The 19957-nt window shown below is 46.6% G+C and overlaps 1 protein-coding gene across 1 annotated transcript in view; it reads left to right on the top strand.

Annotated features, from left to right (window-relative positions):
• LOC112249085 (T-cell immunomodulatory protein) overlaps window positions 1–19957 on the top strand; it is a 131786-nt gene that overhangs the window by 73444 nt on the left and 38385 nt on the right. The window contains exons 11-12 of the mRNA XM_024418729.2: window positions 10408–10558; window positions 12221–12329. Coding sequence (XP_024274497.1) covers window positions 10408–10558; window positions 12221–12329 — 260 coding nt within the window. The remainder of the gene's footprint in view (window positions 1–10407; window positions 10559–12220; window positions 12330–19957) is intronic.

Genomic DNA, 19957 nt, shown 5'->3' with positions numbered 1-19957 from the left:
TTCCACTAGTACTATATCCACACACACACACACACACACACACACTAACCTTCCATTCCACTAGTACTATATCACACACACACACACACACACTAACCTTCCATTCCACTAGTACTATATCCACACACACACACACTAACCTTCCATTCCACTAGTACTATATCCACACACACACACACATACACTGACCTTCCATTCCACTAGTACTATATCCACACACACACACACACACTGACCTTCCATTCCACTAGTACTACACACACACACACACACACACACACACACACACACACACACACACACACTGACCTTCCATTCCACTAGTACTATTTCCACACACACACACTAACCTTCCATTCCACTAGTACTATATCCACACACACACACACACACATTCACACACACACACTAACCTTCCATTCCACTAGTACTATATCCACACACACACACTGACCTTCCATTCCACTAGTACTATATCCACACACACACACACACACACACACATTCACACACACACACTAACCTTCCATTCCACTAGTACTATATCCACACACACACACACTAACCTTCCATTCCACAAGTACTATATCCACACACACACACACTAACCTTCCATTCCACTAGTACTATATCCACACACACACACTAACCTTCCATTCCTCTAGTACTATATCCACACACACACACACACACTAACCTTCCATTCCACTAGTACTATATGCACACACACACACACACTAACCTTCCATTCCACTAGTACTATATCCACACACACACACACACACACACACACACACACACACACACACACACACACACACACACACTAACCTTCCATTCCACTAGTACTATATCCACACACACACACACACACACTGAGCCATGGCTCTTTGTGGTGTTCTATCTGTATTCACCCCGACTGAGTCGTCAACCGCAAGCCATGGTGTTGCTAGGCAATACCATTAAATCACATACGTGGGTAGCAAGACTAGGAAAGCAAGTTAGGCTTAGTCACAACCTGCTAATACCTCTGTAAAATAGATATATTGTACATGTCATTTACGTTATCATGGACCTATAATCCCTGAGTCCTATGAACAGAAGTGCGTTATTGTGACACTGACAGCACCATAGGTTCTCCTGAACTGACCTTGGAAAGAGAGGAGGATTGTCTGTCTGAGCCAGTGGGGGAGAGGTTATGAATGTTGATTTGGTTTTTAGTTCACGGAAATAGGTGGAAATGTAATGTTGACCTTGTCATAGACACTTGCTTTCCTTGAAAGAGGTTGCACGCGTATGTTGACATGTGTAATGTTGTGTCCCTGACCTGGTCGAATGACAGGGCTGGTCTCTTCTCAGTAGACCAGCACTCTGACCATCATATGTGGTCTATGACTCTGACAGATAATGCCCTTATGCCCTTTGTCGACTGAAAGGTGGTTTTGCTGCATATGTCAGAGAGATAATGTTTGTGCACATCTCTCATCCCAACAAAACTAGCATGACCCTTTCACAATTTGTAATCTTATTTCTTTACTGTAGATTTGAGGATATAGGCATACTCAGAAAACGGCATGCTCTCAAACAAAGAGTCTGTATGTGGTCGGTGGTGTATTTAAATGGGTCCGTGTCCTTTTAGATGAATAATCACAGGCTGGAGATCAGAGGGCACAGTGCTCAGGGAGTAGCAGGGAGAGGACCAGGAGGAGGAGGAGGCTGAAGGTTGGCCAGGGTAGGAGAAGGCACTAGGCGGACGGGCACTGAATATGTTATGGTGGAATGGGTAAGGACTGAATAGTATGTCATTCTAAGCGCTTGTCTTCTCTCTGTCTCACTCACTGACATTATATCTGTGTCTCTCTCATGTCTCTCTCATGTCTCTCTCTCTCGTGTCTCCCTCTCTCTCGTGTGTGTCTCTCTCTCTCTATATATATATATCAAGCAGCCTTAGGGGGAGGGATGGACAGACAGGAAGGAACTGAAGCCTCCTCATCACTTTGCTTTTGTTTCAGTAGTGTTTGTCAGGGGTGATGGGAGTAGGGAGGACAAGAGAGAGAGACACACATGATAATTACAATATGGAGAAGTGCCTCTTTATCAGAATCCGTTTTTGTGAGTGCCTGACGGTGTAACAGCTTCTTTCTGTCATTTTCAGCCTCTATGGATCACCCAGCTCCCTCTAAAACTACACCCTCCTGCCTATATCTCTTGTTCTCTCTCTCTGTGTGTCTCTATTTCTGTTTCCCCCTCTTTCTCTCACACACACATTCATTGACAGAAGTAGTTGGTCTTGCTGAGTTTCAATGACCAGTGAGTTCTCTTCCTTAGATGGGGTGAACTACTGTCTGGGCTGTTCAACCCTCCCCTGGGATGGGTGTCCTCTCCCGACAGGCTTTGCTGGCTGGTGGATGGAGAAGAGGAGGAGGAGGAGGAGGAGAGCGAGATCAGGCAACAGGCACCCTGTCAGTCTGGCCTCTCAGAGGGTCCACAGTGGCCAATTAGTGAGGAGCCTGAGAGTGCTTTGGCCTGGCAGGTCCCCGGTCAGGACTCACACCTGCATTATAGGGGACGGGGCTCTGTGTCTGATATAACAGGCCCAGTGCTGAGCCCTTTAGCTCACATAGATGCACACACAGTCGAAGAGTTACACATCTGTCTAAAACCTGTTACCTTATCTCCTATCTGTTTACTCTTGCTAATGAGAGTGGATCTGAGACGTCTTTAATATGGATTCTGTGCATTTCAGTGATTTGTCTGGATCTTTCCCCGTCCACAGCTACAGGGTGCTGATGACAGCTACAGGGTGCTGATGACAGCTAAAATGCTTCTTCCCTCGGTGAAACACTGCTGTGCTGAGTGGGGAAGTGGGTATTTGATGTTCAGGCTTTCTATTACTCCGAGGGTCTGTCTACAGTCTCCAGTTGTGTCCTGTGCGATTTCACTCTTCAGTGTCAGTCTCATTGCAGAAGTAGGCTCTTTCCTGAGAGGGTATTTATTGCCTTCTATGGCCGATTCCACGCCAGCGTAGGCGGAAAACATTTTGGGGATAAGTACTTTCGAGATATTAATATTCATTGTTTTAATGTTGAATAAATGAACGTGAAAATGTGTATTTCAGAATCTAGACATACCCCATATTATGAGGAGTACAATGACACCAAGATGTTGTCGGTATCACCGTGCTTCTACACCTGCATTGCTTGCTGTTTGGGGTTTTAGGCTGGGTTTCTGTACAGCACTTTGAGATATCAGCTGATGTACGAAGGGCTATATAAATACATTTGATTTGATTTGATGTACGGTTCACAGATCATAGGGTCTTACAGGAGGCATGTACATGTCTAAAAATGGCCACTTTTATGTTTTTTTTTCTCACAAATGGTTTGGGATACAAATGTAAAAAGCACGTCAAACTTCCTTCTTCCCAATGACGTTTCTATGTGAAAATTGCCAGAACAAACTAAGAACAAAATGATTCATTGGGAGGAAGGATGTTTAGAATCGCCCAAACCCCACACTGGGGCCCACCCTGGGTGCACGTTTTGGTTTTAGCACTACACAGCTGATTCAGTAACAAACTCTTCATCAAGCATTGGTTATTTGAATCAGCTGTGTTGTGCTAGGGCAAAAACCAAAACGTACAGTGCATTCAGACCCCTTGACTTTTTCCACATTTTGTTACATTACAAACTTATTCTAAAATGGATTGAATCGTTCCCCCCCCCGTCATCAATCTACACGCAATACCCCATTTTTATTTTATTTTATTTAACATGGCAAGTCAGTTGAGAACAAATTCTTATTTACAATGACTGCCTAGGAACAGGGTTAACTGCCTTGTTCAGGGGCAGAACAACAGATTTTTACCTTTTCAGCTCTGGGATTCGATCTAGCAACCTTTCGGTTACTAGTCCAATGCTCTAACCACTAGGCTACCAGCCGCCCCTAATGACAAAGCTAAAACTGTTTGTTTTTTTAGAAATGTTTGCGAAAGTATAAAAAATAAAAAGCTGAAATATTAAATTTACATAACTATTCAGACCCTTTACTCAGTACTTTGTTGAAGCACATTTGGCAGCGATTACTGCCTTGAGTCTTCTTGGGTATGACGCTACAAGCTTGGCACCTATATTTGGGGAGTTTCTCACATTCTTCTCTGCAGATCCTCTCAAGCTCTGTCAGGTTGGACAGGTACGTTGCTGCACAGCTATTTTCCACTCAAGGACATTCAGAGACTTGTACCAAAGTCACTCCTGCGTTGTCTTGGCTGTGTGCTTAGGTTCGTTGTCCTGTTGGAAGGGGAAGCTCTCCCCCAGTCTGAGGTCCTGAGCTCTCTGAAGCAGATTGTTGTCAAGGATCTCTCTGTACTTTTCTCCGTTCATCTTTCCCTCGACCTTAACTAGTATACCAGTCCCTGCAGCTGAAAACATCCCCACAGCATGATGCTGCCACCACCATGCTTCACCGTAGGGATGGTGGCAAGTTTCGTCCAAACGAGACGCTTGGCATTCAAGCCAAAAAGTTCAACCTTGGTTTCATCAGACCAGAGAATCTTGTTTCTCATGGTCTGAGAGCCCTTTTAGGTACCTTTTGGCAAACTCCAAGCGGACTGTCATGTGCCTTTTACTGAGGAATGACTTCCATCTGGCCACTCTACCGTAAAGGCCTGATTGGTAGAGTGCTGCAGAGATGGTTGTCCTTCTGGAAGGTTCTCCCATCTCCACAGAGGAACTCTGGAGCTCTGTCAGTGACCATCGGGTTCTTGGTCACCTCCCTGACCAAGGCCCTTCTCCCGATTGCTCAGTTTGACCATGCGGCCAGCTCTAGGAAGAGTCTTTGTGGTTCCAAACTTCTTCCATTTAAGAATAATGGAGGCCACTATTCTTGGGGACCTTCAATGCTGCAGAAATGTTTTGGTACCCTTCCCCAGATCTGTGCCTCGACACAATCCTGTCTCGGAGCTCTACGGACAATTCCTTCGACCTCATGGCTTGGTTTTTGCTCTGACATGCAATGTTAACTGTGGGAACTTTATATAGACGGGTGTGTGCCTTTCCAAATTATGTCCAATCGATTGAATTTACCACAGGTGGCCTCCAAGTTGTAGAAACATCTCAAGGATGAGTAATGAGAACAGGATGCACCTGAACTCAATTTCAAGTCTCATAACAAAGGGTCTGAATACTTATATAAATACTGTATTTCGGTTTTTAATTTTTTATAAATTTGCAAACATTTCTTAACCTGTTTTTGCGTTGTCGTTATGGGGTATTGTGGATTGATTGTGGATTTACGTATTTTTAAGAATATGTTATGTAACAAAATGTGGAAAAGGGGAAATACAACTTTCAGAATGCACTGTACACCCAGGGTAGGACCGAGTTTGGGAAACCCTGGTCTATAGTATGTAATACTGTTGAATTTCTGTCATTGTGGAGGGTTGAGAAGTACATTCAATTTGATGGAGCTCGTACAGGTGTGACTGCAGTTGAATTATTCTGCTGCAGTAAATCATTTAACTTGGTGGAGAGCAAGACTTGTGTACTGCATCTCTGTCTGTTTACCTCTCTCTGTGTGAGCTTTGGTGTGAGTACTTCTCTCTCTCTCTGTGTGTGTGTGTGTGTGTGTGTGTGTGTGTGTGTGTGTGTGTGTGTGTGTGTTTGTGAACGAGCTTTTGGAGCTGACTCGTTGGGTGTGATCACGTGTTCTGCTCTCAGGCTATTGCCCTTTATCAGTAATGCTAGCACCTCTCCTGACCTTGTGCTCATCACAGCCCTCACATCCCCTGTTGAGCGAGACGGGCTTTTCAGAAGACAAAAAGGCCGAGAGAGAGCTAAAACACACCCACAGCGGTGAATAACAATGGGTGCTATCTCTAAGGTTCAGCCTGAAAGTCTTAAATGTCAGCATCACTCTCGTGTTGCAACACGTTCTACGGCAATCGTTAGCTGCACAGAGGAGATCGATAAACACAGGCATCAGTTCGATTGAGATATGGGGCTGATTATGGGGCGGACACCCAATCAAAGACAGAATATTAGTACTCTCATCCAGTTGAGAATAGATATTGCTGATTGAGTGTCCTTCCAGGGAAATTCTCTTTCTGACAGAGGGGTGATTGTATTTACCCAGGAGGCAGTTCTAGGACGTAGTTTGGGCTTGATGTTGTTGACCACTTCTAGAAGGAATCCTTATCTCCAACAGGCCTGTAGACGGACAAGACACTGTGTGTGTATTTAGTGAGCTGTGGAATGAGGTTTGTCCACAGGAGTGTGTGTGTTGCAACACTCCTCTCTGCAGGTCTGTGTGCCCACCCCTGGAGGCTGGCCACTGGGGGCATTCACTCAGACTGGCATCCACAGGGGAGATTTGCAGACCATTGTCTGCCTGTCCAATTTTGGAATAAGGACAAAAAATATCCTTTGTTTGTTAGGCTTTTACAGCCAAAAGAGCCTCAACCACATTTCTAATCCTGTCTCAGGTGTGAGATTCTGTTGAGCTGCACACTACATGGTTCATTCAGATGTACATCGAACTGTTCATTTGAATGAAGGCTCTGATGTGCCAAATTCATAAGGGCGTGTGGTAGCGCTCCAGAGTGGCATTAGTTCGACTTAGTCATGCCACACATTATGGTTGGCACTTAGGACCAATTTGTGACTTCAATCTGTGTCCAGACAGGGCCTTGTGTTGCCCAGACTTCCTTAGTAAACATCTAACGTTAATACAAAGTTCTGGATGGTTATTCTAACAACTAAAGGCTCGTGGTGTGTGTTGGATCCGGCCATGCGGCAGGAGAGGAAAGTGCCAATGTCCGTATTAACATGACCAGAAAAGTCAAAAACAAACGTTCCCCACATGTCATTTTACCTGTCCTTCCAATCCCGTACAAAGTGCCAGTGAGGCATGATGCCTGTCCTCAAATTGTCTTCGTGTGATTTCATCCAGCCGCCTGGAACACTATCCACCAGATCGAGTTTTAATTGAACCCTGGTAGACGAAGGCTCCGTACTGGAAGTACAGCCGGTTGTTATTTCAACACCTTAGTCTCAACGTCCTCCCAGTTAGATATAAGCTGGGCTTTTTTGTTCTGTTAAAATGAATATGCAGACGTGTGTCCTGGTGGGAGAAGAGAGGGACGGAGAATATAGGGAATGTGTGAGTTTGTCCTCTGGCTTCATAATGTGCATCGACATGCTTTTGTGTGTGTGTGTGTTGGAGTTGGAGACTGTCTCCATTTCCTAGTTTGTTTATCTCTCTCCATCTTGCTAGGCGATGTGGTGAGCATACCGATGGAACCTCGTTGCAGTGTGACATTTCTCAGTCTTTCAGCGACACACAAAGATGGAAACACATTCTCACTCATACCTTGTCTCTCTCTCTCACACACACACACACACACACACACACACACACACACACACACACACACACACACACACACACAAGCCGTCCTCAAGGGTGAGAGTTTCTATCAGCCTCATAGCCGCCGGTTCTCTCCACCACAACACTCCCTCCCCAGTGCTCAAGACGGCTGCAGTCAGAAAAGAGAGAGGGAGAGAGAGAATGGAATGAAAGGACAGGTGGAAAAAGAGAACATTTTCACGCTGATACTATTTTTAGACTTGCTCCGCTTCGACACTCAGGATAAGATCTGAAGACGTATACACGGGCAACCGTCTCGACAGAAATGAGTACAGGAAGAAAGAAAGACAAGAAAAAAAAACACCTCAAACAAATGTTGGAAAATGGAGTGGAAATGAAAGCTTTGCAACCAAACTTTTCCATTTCCCTGTTCAATACAGTCTGGAGTTCTAACCCTTCCCCCATTCAGCCGAAGTGAGTAAGACATTTAAACGTGTTAACCCTCGCAAGGCTGCAGGCCCAGACGGCATCCCCAGCCGCGCCCTCAGAGCATGCGCAGACCAGCTGGCCGGTGTGTTTACGGACATATTCAATCAATCCCTATACCAGTCTGCTGTTCCCACATGCTTCAAGAGGGCCACCATTGTTCCTGTTCCCAAGAAAGCTAAGGTAACTGAGCTAAACGACTACCGCCCCGTAGCACTCACATCCGTCATCATGAAGTGCTTTGAGAGACTAGTCAAGGACCATATCACCTCCACCCTACCTGACACCCTTGACCCACTCCAATTTGCTTACCGCCCAAATAGGTCCACAGACGATGCAATCTCAACCACACTGCACACTGCCCTAACCCATCTGGACAAGAGGAATACCTATGTGAGAATGCTGTTCATCGACTACAGCTCGGCATTCAACACCATAGTACCCTCCAAGCTCGTCATCAAGCTCGAGACCCTGGGTCTCGACCCCGCCCTGTGCAACTGGGTACTGGACTTCCTGACGGGCCGCCCCCAGGTGGTGAGGGTAGGCAACAACATCTCCTCCCCGCTGATCCTCAACACTGGGGCCCCACAAGGGTGCGTTCTGAGCCCTCTCCTGTACTCCCTGTTCACCCACGACTGCGTGGCCATGCACGCCTCCAACTCAATCATCAAGTTTGCGGACGACACAACAGTGGTAGGCTTGATTACCAACAACGACGAGACGGCCTACAGGGAGGAGGTGAGGGCCCTCGGAGTGTGGTGTCAGGAAAATAACCTCACACTCAACGTCAACAAAACTAAGGAGATGATTGTGGACTTCAGGAAACAGCAGAGGGAACACCCCCATCCACATCGATGGAACAGTAGTGGAGAGGGTAGCAAGTTTTAAGTTCCTCGGCATACACATCACAGACAAACCGAATTGGTCCACTCACACAGACAGCATTGTGAGGAAGGCGCAGCAGCGCCTCTTCAACCTCAGGAGGCTGAAGAAATTCGGCTTGTCACCAAAAGCACTCACAAACTTCTACAGATGCACAATCGAGAGCATCCTGGCGGGCTGTATCACCGCCTGGTATGGCAACTGCACCGCCCTCAACCGTAAGGCTCTCCAGAGGGTAGTGAGGTCTGCACAACGCATCACCGGGGGCAAACTACCTGCCCTCCAGGACACCTACAACACCCGATGCTACAGGAAGGCCATAAAGATCATCAAGGACATCAACCACCCGAGCCACTGCCTGTTCACCCCGCTGCCATCCAGAAGGCGAGGTCAGTACAGGTGCATCAAAGCTGGGACCGAGAGACTGAAAAACAGCTTCTATCTCAAGGCCATCAGACTGTTAAACAGCCACCACTAACATTGAGTGGCTACTGCCAACACACTGTCAATGACACTGACTCTACTCCAGCCACTTTAATCATGGGAATCGATGGGAAATGATGTAAATATATCACTAGCCACTTTAAACAATGCTACCTTATATAATGTTACTTACCCTACATTGTTCATCTCATATGCATACGTTGATACTGTACTCTATATCATCGACTGCATCCTTATGTAATACATGTATCACTAGCCACTTTAACTATGCCACTTGGTTTACATACTTATCTCATATGTATATACTGTACTCGATATCATCTACTGTATCTTGCCTATGCTGCTCTGTACCATCACTCATTCATATATCCTTATGTACATATTCTTTATCCCCTTACACTGTGTATGACAGTAGTTTTTTTGGAATTGTTAGTTAGATTACTTGCTCGTTATTACTGCATTGTCGGAACTAGAAGCACAAGCATTTCGCTACACTCGCATTAACATCTGCTAACCATGTGTATGTGACAAATAAAATTTGATTTGATTTGATTTGAGATGGATTGAAACAAGTCGTGTGTTTCTTTCTCCGTTGTGGACACGGCTACTAATTGCCTATTAGCTGAGTATTTTCTGCACAGGCCTCTGTTGTATCGTTGCTCCCTTTCACTAGTCCAGGGGTGTCAAACGTACGGCCCAATTCGGTCCGCGGGTGGTTTGAGTAAAACATTTAATAAAGAAATAAAATACAATTTAAAAAAATCAATATACTTTAAAATAACTAAACCCAAATGGAAACTGTATAGGAATGAAAATGGACCTACATTTATACAGTTTCTTGACTGTGTCTAGCTTGCTAAAGATCACCACAATGAAAGTTAGACAGCCGGGGAGTATCAAAACTCCCAAAATGAGGGATAGAGGACTATTTCTAGCAGATTTTTACATAGCGAAAATTTAACCAATTTTCAGTGTGGCCCTCCAGACCTCGGTGAAGACCGAATGCAGCCCCGCGGGCAAAGAGTGTTTGACAACCCTGCTCTTGTCAATTTTCAGCTATGTTTTAATTATGTTGTAGCATCTTTCGACGAGTACCTACCTCTGTTGTTTTGTCCGTCCTTGTTTGTGTTCCTGTCCGTGTGTGTGTGTGTGTACAGTATCCATCGATTAACGCAGGATGTGTTTGTACAGTCCCTAACAGCATCTCCCCCTCTCTCCTCTGTGTTGTAGTGGTCAGCAGGCCTTCCTCCTGGAGAATGTTCCGTGTGACAACGCCAGCTGTAAGGATGTGGGTCGCATGTTCCGTGTCCACTGGGACCAGTCTGACCTGGGGGCCATCCCCGGGGCCGCCATCGCCACCTTCTTTGACATCTATGAGGATGTGAGTACATCCCCCTATCTCTCTCTCGCTCTCTCTCGCTCTCGCTCCCCCCTGCCACCTTATTTGACATCTGTGAGGATGTGAGCACATCCCCCTATCCCATTCTATTCCTCTCCTCCTCTCTCTCTCTCTCTCTCTCTCTCTCTCTCTCTCTCTCTCTCTCTCTCTCTCTCTCTCTCTCTCTCTCTCTCTCTCTCGCTTTCTTTCTCTCTAATTAGCCCAGGCTCCTGTCTTTACGCCTCGACACTGTAACACAAGCAAGGGCTCTGCTCATTTAAAGGAAGACCACTGGTGACCTCAGGGTCTCACATCTCATCATTAACCAATTAACCAGCAGCAGAGTTGTTGCTACACCAGCTGTGACTGGGAGACTGGCAGACTGGCCGCTCTCAATGACTTTAGTATTGCCATTTTTCGACTCTGTCTTGTAGTCTAGATCCCACCAGCAGCTGTGTTTACTGCTGTGGATAGGTCAGGTTAGGTCAACCTGACCTTCATCCAAGTTTGTCATGTAGTCTCATTTATATCATTGCAGAGCAGGGTTTAGTGGGATTTTGTTTCAATTTGTATGACAACCCCCACAAATTCCAAGTTTGAAATGGCACAGAAATCCATTGGGAGTGTTTTCATTATGTCTGCAAGAATTGGCTCTTTTCAATGTGTCTTCCAGTATGGTTAGTCCTTGTTAATTGTCCTGTTTGTGGGTGGCTTTGGATCCTCTTTTGTCAACAGTCTCCCTGAGAGGCTTCAGCGGCGGTAGCTACATGAGGCTGGAAATGGCGCGCTCATGGGGCACTCTCTCCCACGCTGGCCAGCAGATTACGGCAGCATCTCTCTTTCCTAATCCCACTCTGGGCCGACGGAAGGGTGTGCCAAGATGAGCTTGTCACTGCAGGGCACAACTAGCGCAGGATGCCAGCCCAGCCCTGGCACAGTGAAGCGACAGGGCCTGACAGACAGAGCACGGTCATTGTCCCCTTAGGAGCCCAATCAGCTCACAGCACAGCTCCCCTCTGAGATGAGATGTGTGCGGTCGAGAGGTGTAGATAAGACGGGTTGGGCCCATCAGCTCTTCAGGAGATTTGGAGAGTGGGATCTGCTGCATCTCAAATCTGGTTGTTTTCTTTAAATCTTTAAACAGACACGTAGCTTTCATCCTGACCAAGATTCACCATCTGGGACAGCTTACGTCTTATTTAGTCAAAGTTTTCCTCCACTCCTCCCTCCCCATCCTTCTCCCTGAGAGCTCTGTCTCGCTCTGACTTAACCCATCACCGCCTATCTCCCGTCATCCCTCTCTTTCATTACCGCATCCAAGACGGCCTTGCCTGCTTAGAGTTTACATAATCAATGTGTTTGTTTTGGCTGTGTGATTTATTTATGATATGTATTTTAGTGCAATATGCCCCATCTCCTCGTTTCCGTGGAGGGAGTAGTTATCCATCTCTATATCTATATTCCACTCCTGTCTCTGGGAGTTGGCTCATTTTCTCTGTAATTCCCTGACAAAGAGTGTGAGAGGAGTGCAGATAACTGCTGTAATGGAGGATCTGTTCTCTGTCCATAACGGGGATGAAGTGGTACATCAGAAGAGACCGTCAAAGAAAGCTTTGCCTCCATTTCCTTTTTGTCCGTCGTGTATTACCATTTTCTCATTTGCAGGGAATATTGGATATGATCGTGCTCAGCAAAGAAGAGGGGAAAGAGGGCTTCATCATCCACGCTTTGAAGAACAACTTTGAAGCCGACGCGTACTTCGTCAAAGTGATTGGTGAGTCGGAACTTCTCACCGCGTGTGTGTGTGTGTGTGTGTGTGTGTGTGTGTGTGTGTGTGCGTGTGTGCGTGTGTGCGTGTGTGCGTGTGTGCGTGCGCATGAGTCCATGTCTGTGAACATCCACGTTTGTATGCGTGCTTTGTATTCCTTTTCTGTGGACACGCCTTTTGTTTCTCTCCAGTTCTGTTTAGACTCGACAGTTCTGTTTGAGAACTTTTCATGTAGATCTCCCCTTTTCATCACCGCATAATTGTATGCCCTCTCAGCATTAGGCCGAAGAAGAGCGCATGAGGTTTTTATATTGGACTGTTTTCAGGATATCACATCCTCATTCCCTGAGACAAGAGTCGGCAGCGGTGTATATGCTCTGATGACTGCAGGCTACATCCCTATTAGTTTGCGTTAGACAACTGCACACGCATCAATACAAACACGAATGACTGCAGGGCATGCATCTCCCAGCATCCTTTGGGTGTTTTAACTGAACTCCTTACCTCATTTCTCTGTGTGGCTCCCCTCCCCAGCCTAGAAGAAAGAGAAGCAGTGTGGCTGCAGTGATGGCTGACATTTGGGAAGCTGACATTTTGAAAAACGGAAAGTGTCCACTAAAAAGCTACTTTCATGCCATTTAATCCTGCCTGCTGGGTTTTAATTAAAGGAGAAGCAGTTATTCCCTTCTCCTTCATTCTCTCGTCCCATCTCTCCCTCACAGCCCCACTGGTGGGCTGCTTTAGTTTGTGAGCTATGACTGCTCCTCTGCCTATAACGTCAGGCCCAGACACTGAGACACTGCCATATTTGCCCACATACACCAACTTTCGCATATACACTCCCTCGTCTCACATGACTGACCCCAGTAGGATTTGTCCTCTTCTCTTTTCTGAGCTGTTGGTTGTTTCTCTTCAGTAAAGCACTGGTAGATCAGCAGTGTGCTGAAGTCGTCAAGTGGCCGGAGATGGAGCAAGCACTCTGGTAATTAACTACGAATGGCAAACTGCTGCCTGTGCCCTCTTGCTCCTGCTGTGGCGTACAGTACGCGTCAAGTAGCACACTGAGTAGTGCGTGCTCGCGCGCCTCTGACGGTGCACGCCGGGAACCCAGAGAGACCAGCTCTGTCCTCCTATTGCTCTAACATATTCCTCCCATCTGCAAGAGCGCTCGGAGCAGCGTGGACATCCTCCCTTTACAACCCAGTTTTGGTGTCACACAATAACCCACTGGTGGGCATGCAGAGCAAACTCTGCTGTCTCACAGTTCACCTGTGACTGTTTGAAACACGAGCCGCGTCTTCCAGCCCTCAGCCGGAAGAAAGCCTGTGAACATAGTAATGGGGGAGGTGTTCGGAAGGATTATGGGTAGATAAACTGTCTTTGTGTGCAGTGAAAAGATGGGCTGGGGTTCACTCACACTCTGACTGTGTTGTTGTGGTGATCAGAGGGATGGTGTCAGGGGGTTAGAGAGGGAGGGAATGGGAACAGATGAGGTTGGGATTGATTGACTTCTCAGTGTTGGACATTGAAGAAGGTGGGCATTGATGGAGCAAGAGCAGGTGATTCATCTGGCCCTAATGGAAGTACAGTAAGGACAACAGTCTCTGGGGTTCTATCAACATGCAATCAATAATGGATGGGGTGTTGCTGCCAAGTCCATAGGGTGACTTTTGACAAGGCTCAGACTCGAGCAACCCCACCCTCCTCCCCTTGTTGGTGTGTTGTACGTCAGGTGGTGACAGGAGCTGTTTTCCGCCGGCTTCAGATCCCCTGAGCTCTTATCGAGCGGCCTCACTGTGGTATTGACTTTAAGTCTGGGTCACTCACAGGATGAAATTATAAGATAAAGGCCCACGGTGGGACCCAGAGACACAGCTAATTGCTGCATTCAGCGCCCAGCCTAGACCCAGCATTGATCTTTTTAAACTCATCTTCAAACTGCACCCGCCTCTGGTTCCTGAGGCTCCGGTGCTATTATGGTTAACGTGCCGGCGCTCGGTAGCTCGCTGAGTCAGACTGATATGCTTTTGTCTCCATTGCACGGATGGCACTCTTTTATTTACCTATAACAGGGTTTATATATATATATATATATATATTAATTTTTTTACTCCCCTTTTTCTCTCCAATTTCTATCTTGTCTCATCGCTGCAACTCCCCAAAGGGCTCGGCAAGCGAAGGTCGAGTCATGCGTCTTCCTGAAACATGAACCGCCAAACCACGCTTCTTAACACCCGCTCGCTTAACCCGGAAGCCAGCCGCACCAATGTGTCGGAGGAAACACAGTTCACCTGACAACCAAGGTCAAGCCTGCAGGCGCCCGGCCCACCACAAGGAGTAATTAGAGCGCGATGAGCCAAGAAAAGCCGCACCAGCCAAACCCTCCCCAAACTCGGATGACGACGGGTCAATTGTGACTAGCCCTATGGACTCCTGGTCACGGCCGGTTGTGATACAGCTCGGGATCGAACCTGGGTCTGTAGTGATGCCTCTAGTACTGCGATGCAGTGCCTTAGACCGCTGCACCACTCGGTAGGCCCTATTTTTATTTTTATTTCAATGTTTTTATGAATTTCACTAGCAACAACATAATGAACTACTATTCCTACGGTAAAGAAGAGGATCATATTTATAATTATGTCAACTTCATTTCTCAACTCCTAATTTTGAGCAAATTACACTAGTATCTGACATAGGCTTTGAAAAAGCACCGGTGAGTAGGCTACCAGTGCCGCTGGCTGCTGGTAAGCTTTCTTGACATGGACATACAGTACCAGTCAAAAATGTAAACACCTAGTCATTCCAGGGTTTTTCTTCCTTTTTTTAAACTATTTTCTATATTGTAGAAAAATAGTGAAGACATCAAAACTATGAAATAACATATGGAATCATGTAGTAACCAAAAAAAAGATGTATTTCCTTAATGCGTTTGAGCCAATAAGTTGTGTTGTGACAAGGTAGGGGTGGTATACAGAAGATAGCCCTATTTGGTAAAAGACCAAGTCCATATTATGGCAAGAACAGCTCAAATAAGCAGAGAGAAATTACAGTCCATCATTACTTTAAGACATGAAGTTCAGTCAATTCGGAGGACCGCCACAGGAAAGGAAGACCCAGAGGGTCTAGAGTTATTAGAGTTAACTGCACTTCAGATTGCAGCCCAAATAAATGTTTCACAGAGTACACATCTCAAGTAAACAACACATCGCAACATCAACTGTTCAGAGGAGACTGCGTGAATCAGGGTATCATGGTCTAATTACTGCAAAGAAACCACTACTAAAGGACACCAATAAGAAGAAGGGACTTGCTTGGGCCATGAAACACGAGCAATGGACATTAGACCGGTGGAAATCTGTCCTTTGGTCTCATGAGTCCATATTAGATTTTTGGTTCCAACTGCTACGTCTTTGTGAGACGCAGAGTAGGTGAACGGATGACCTCCGCATGTGTGGTTTCCACCATGAAGCATGGAGGAGGAGGTGTGATGGTGTGCGGGTGCTTTGCTGGTGACATTGTCTGTGATTTATTTAGAATTCAAGGCACACTTAACCAGCATGGCTACCTCAGCATTCATCCCGTCTGCTTTGCGCTTAGTGGAACAATATTTTTTTTTTCAACAAGACAATGACCCAACACACCTCCAGGCTGTCTAAAGGCTATTTGACCAAGAAGTAGAGTGATGGAGTGCTGCATCAGATGATCTGGCCTCCACAATCACCCAACCTCAACCCAATTGAGATTGTTTGGGATGAGTTGGACCGCAGAGTGAAGGAAAAGCAACCAACAAGTGCTCAGCATATGTGGGAACTCCTTCAATACTGTTGGAAAACCATTCCTCATGAAGCTGGTTGAGGGTATGCCAAGAGTGTGACAAAGCTGTCAACAAGGCAAAGGGTGACTACTTTGAAGAATCTAAAATATGTTTTGATGTGTTTAACACTTTTCTACATGATTCCATGTTGTGTTATTTCATAGTTTTGATGTAGACAATGTAGAAAATAGTCAAATAAAGAAAAACCCTGGAATGATTAGCTGTGTCCAAACCTTTGATTGGTACTGTACATTTTTTGCTGACCTTTGTGTAACCAGCTAAATAGCTGCTCTTAGCTGCCCTTCTGATTTTATAAGGTCGGTAGGTCAAAATAATGAAAAACTATCTACCAAATCTATGAATTTTAAAATGTTGATTACTTCTCCTTTGCGATTATCATTCACCTGGTGATTTTGGGCAAATGCATGATGTGGTCTCTGGGTTGCCGGTTTGCCTGGGAGGGGGTCCCTGGGCAAGAAAAGGCCTATAAAACTGGCTCTAACTATTGCCTCTTTGAAGCCAGTGTTAACTCAAACTGGCCCTTCAATTAGGAGAGTTAATCAGGTAGCTGAGTTTATCAGGTAGCTGAGCGTCACACCGGGACACAGGGAAGATGATACCCAGCCATTGGGGGAGAGCAGGAACCGTCTATCTCAAAGCCAGCGATGTCTTATTACTCTGTTTTTACTGATCAATTAGGTAGTGTGACACTGGTCCTACAATGTCACAAAAGTTTACTTTGGTGAACTAGCCTAGTTCAGCAGTCATATCCCCATGATCTACCTGAGGATTAATAAAAAGAAAGAGATATTGAGAGATTCGAAGTCAAAATGTCGAAATGAGAGAGAGAGAGAGGAAGAGAGAGAGAGAGAGAGAGAGAGAGAGAGAGAGAGAGAGAGAGAGAGAGAGAGAGAGAGAGAGAGAGAGAGAGAGAGAGAGAGAGAGAGAGAGAGAGAGAGAGAGGAGAGAGAGAGAGAGAGAGAGAGAGAGAGAGAGAGAGAGAGAGAGGGACAGGACAGAGACGGAGAGAGAGAGAGGGGAGGACAGAGACGGAGAGAGGAGAGGGGGGAGGACAGAGACGGAGAGAGAGAGAGGGGGAGGACAGAGACGGAGAGAGAGAGAGAGGGGGAGGACAGAGACGGAGAGAGGAGACAGAGACGGAGAGAGAGAGGGGGAGGAGAGAGAGAGAGAGGGGGGAGGACAGAGACGAGAGAGGGGGGAGGACAGAGAGAGAGAGAGAGAGAGAGAGTGTCTAGATCTGTGTGTGAGTGACAGACAGAACTATGTGAGCTGATTACGTTCTCCTCCTCTCTAGTTAGGATGCAGATTCGCTGCATTGAGGAACATCTGCAGCCTTTGTTCAGTCCAGTACACATCCTCCTTTCCCTTTCTCTCTCCACCTCTCTCCAAGCTGTCAGTCAGGAAGTAACCACCCTCACTCACATTTCAATTCAGCACAACAGATAAGGGAGCTTTCATAGAGATATTACTCTCCGCTCTCTTTTGGAATTTGACAAGTCCATATTTCTGGAGGTTTTTCTGCTGGTTTATTGGTTTGTTTCTGCATTTGGTGTGTAATATTGAGTGTTGAATTAAAATATACAGAATTAAACTCACACATGTAAAGGGCTCAAACAGGTACATATCAAATGTGAGAAGAGGATTTGGGAAAACAAGGATATAGTAGAAAAATATATAGATGACTGTGTTTCCTCTCTCCGGTTTTACAATAGCTGTCAATCTGACACAACTTTGAAAGTACTCCGAGGGTTACCATTTTGCAGAAGGAAACTTTTCTCCCATGTCCAGTAGTCATCCGTTGACTTTGGTCTTAAAGGTCTTCTGACTACTCCACCACCCTCATATATAATGCATCTCCGGGAATACAGATGGAATTTTTTATTTCATGTCTGCAGCCTGCAGATGATTGACAGCTGAAGCTCGTCCTTCAAATAAGCCTCAAACAAAGGTAGTTGAATGATGTCAGAGCAGCAGGCTGGATATGACTATGACTTACCATTAGAGCAGTCCAACATAACAGATAACTAGACTTCAAAACCGTCTGGGAGGAGATTGATATCATATACACACACACACTTCCTTTGTGGATTACTCAACTATGAGCAGGTGGTCATCCTGAAGACAGGTAATAGTAAAATACAAACGTTAGCGGGTAGAAAGACTGTCTGTGTGCACACACACTTTATGATGTGTGTGTGTGTGTGTGTGTGGCGGCAGGTAGCCTAGAAGTTAAGAGCATTGGGCCAGTAAAAGAAAAGGTTGCTGTTTCAAATCCCCGAGCAAAGTAGGTGAAAAAATCTGCCGACGTGCCCTTGAGCGAGGCACTTAACCCTGATTGCTCCTCTAAGTCGCTCTTGATAAAAGAGCCTGCTAAATGTCAATGTAAATGTGTGTCACTGCCTGTCTGGCAGATGTGAAGCCTAGGGTCAACACCAGCCCAGATTAGGCCTGAGGAAAAAGAAAGCAGCATCACGGGCTGCTCAGCTGTCAGTGTAGGACTGCTCAGCTGTCAGTGTAGGGCTGCTCAGCTGTCAGTGTAGGGCTGCTCAGCTGTCAGTGTAGGACTGCTCAGCTGTCAGTGTAGGACTGCTCAGCTGTCAGTGTAGGACTGCTCAGCTGTCAGTGTAGGACTGCTCAGCTGTCAGTGTAGGGCTGCTCAGCTGTCAGTGTAGGACTGCTCAGCTGTCAGTGTAGGACTGCTGCTCAGCTGTCAGTGTCAGGACTGCTCAGCTGTCAGTGTAGGCTGCTCAGCTGTCAGTGACTGCTCAGCTGTCAGCTGTCAGTGTAGGACTGCTCAGCTGTCAGTGTAGGACTGCTCAGCTGTCAGTGTCAGCTGTCAGGACTGCTCAGCTGTCACTGTCAGTGTCAGGACTGCTCAGCTGTCAGTGTAGGGCTCAGCTCAGCTGTCAGTGTCAGTGGGCTGCTCAGCTGTCAGTGTAGGGCTGCTCAGCTGTCAGTGTAGGACTGCTCAGCTGTCAGTGTAGGGCTGCTCAGCTGTCAGTGTAGGACTGCTCAGCTGTCAGTGTAGGGCTGCTCAGCTGTCAGTGTAGGGCTCAGCTCAGCTGTCAGTGTCAGGGCTGCTCAGCTGTCAGTGTAGGGCTGCTCAGCTGTCAGTGTAGGACTGCTCAGCTGTCAGTGTAGGACTGCTCAGCTGTCAGTGTAGGACTCAGCTCAGCTGCTCAGCTGTCAGTGTAGGACTGCTCAGCTGTCAGTGTAGGACTGCTCAGCTGTCAGTGTAGGACTGCTCAGCTGTCAGTGTAGGACTGCTCAGCTGTCAGTGTACTGCTCAGGGCTGCTCAGCTGTCAGTGTAGGACTGCTCAGCTGTCAGTGTAGGACTGCTCAGCTGTCAGTGTAGGACTGCTCAGCTGTCAGTGTAGGGCTGCTCAGCTGTCAGTGTAGGGCTGCTCAGCTGTCAGTGTAGGACTGCTCAGCTGTCAGTGTAGGACTGCTCAGCTGTCAGTGTAGGACTGCTCAGCTGTCAGTGTAGGACTGCTCAGCTGTCAGTGTAGGACTGCTAATTGATTTGTAGCCGCTGGCGTGGTGTGGTGGCATAACATGTGGCTTCCCCCTGTCAAGAGGCAGCCAGGCCTGCTCCGTGTGTGACGTCAACTGACAGCTTAGAGTGGCTCTTCTTTTCTTGTGACGTTGGCTTGGTTTCCATGGTTCTCTATGGTTGTATCTCTTTTTATGACGATGATGATACGGAGGCGGTTAAATGTGGGAGCCGTCAGACAGCATTTCCAGGGTAGGATCTAGAGGGACTGGACTGGTGGAGGATTTGAACATGCTTTGACAGTA

This window comes from Oncorhynchus tshawytscha, linkage group LG04 (assembly GCF_018296145.1).
Source record: "Oncorhynchus tshawytscha isolate Ot180627B linkage group LG04, Otsh_v2.0, whole genome shotgun sequence".
Taxonomy (NCBI): Eukaryota; Metazoa; Chordata; class Actinopteri; order Salmoniformes; family Salmonidae; genus Oncorhynchus; species Oncorhynchus tshawytscha.
The sequence above is the reverse complement of the archived record's forward strand: the minus strand, read 5'-3'. Positions and strand labels throughout refer to the sequence as shown.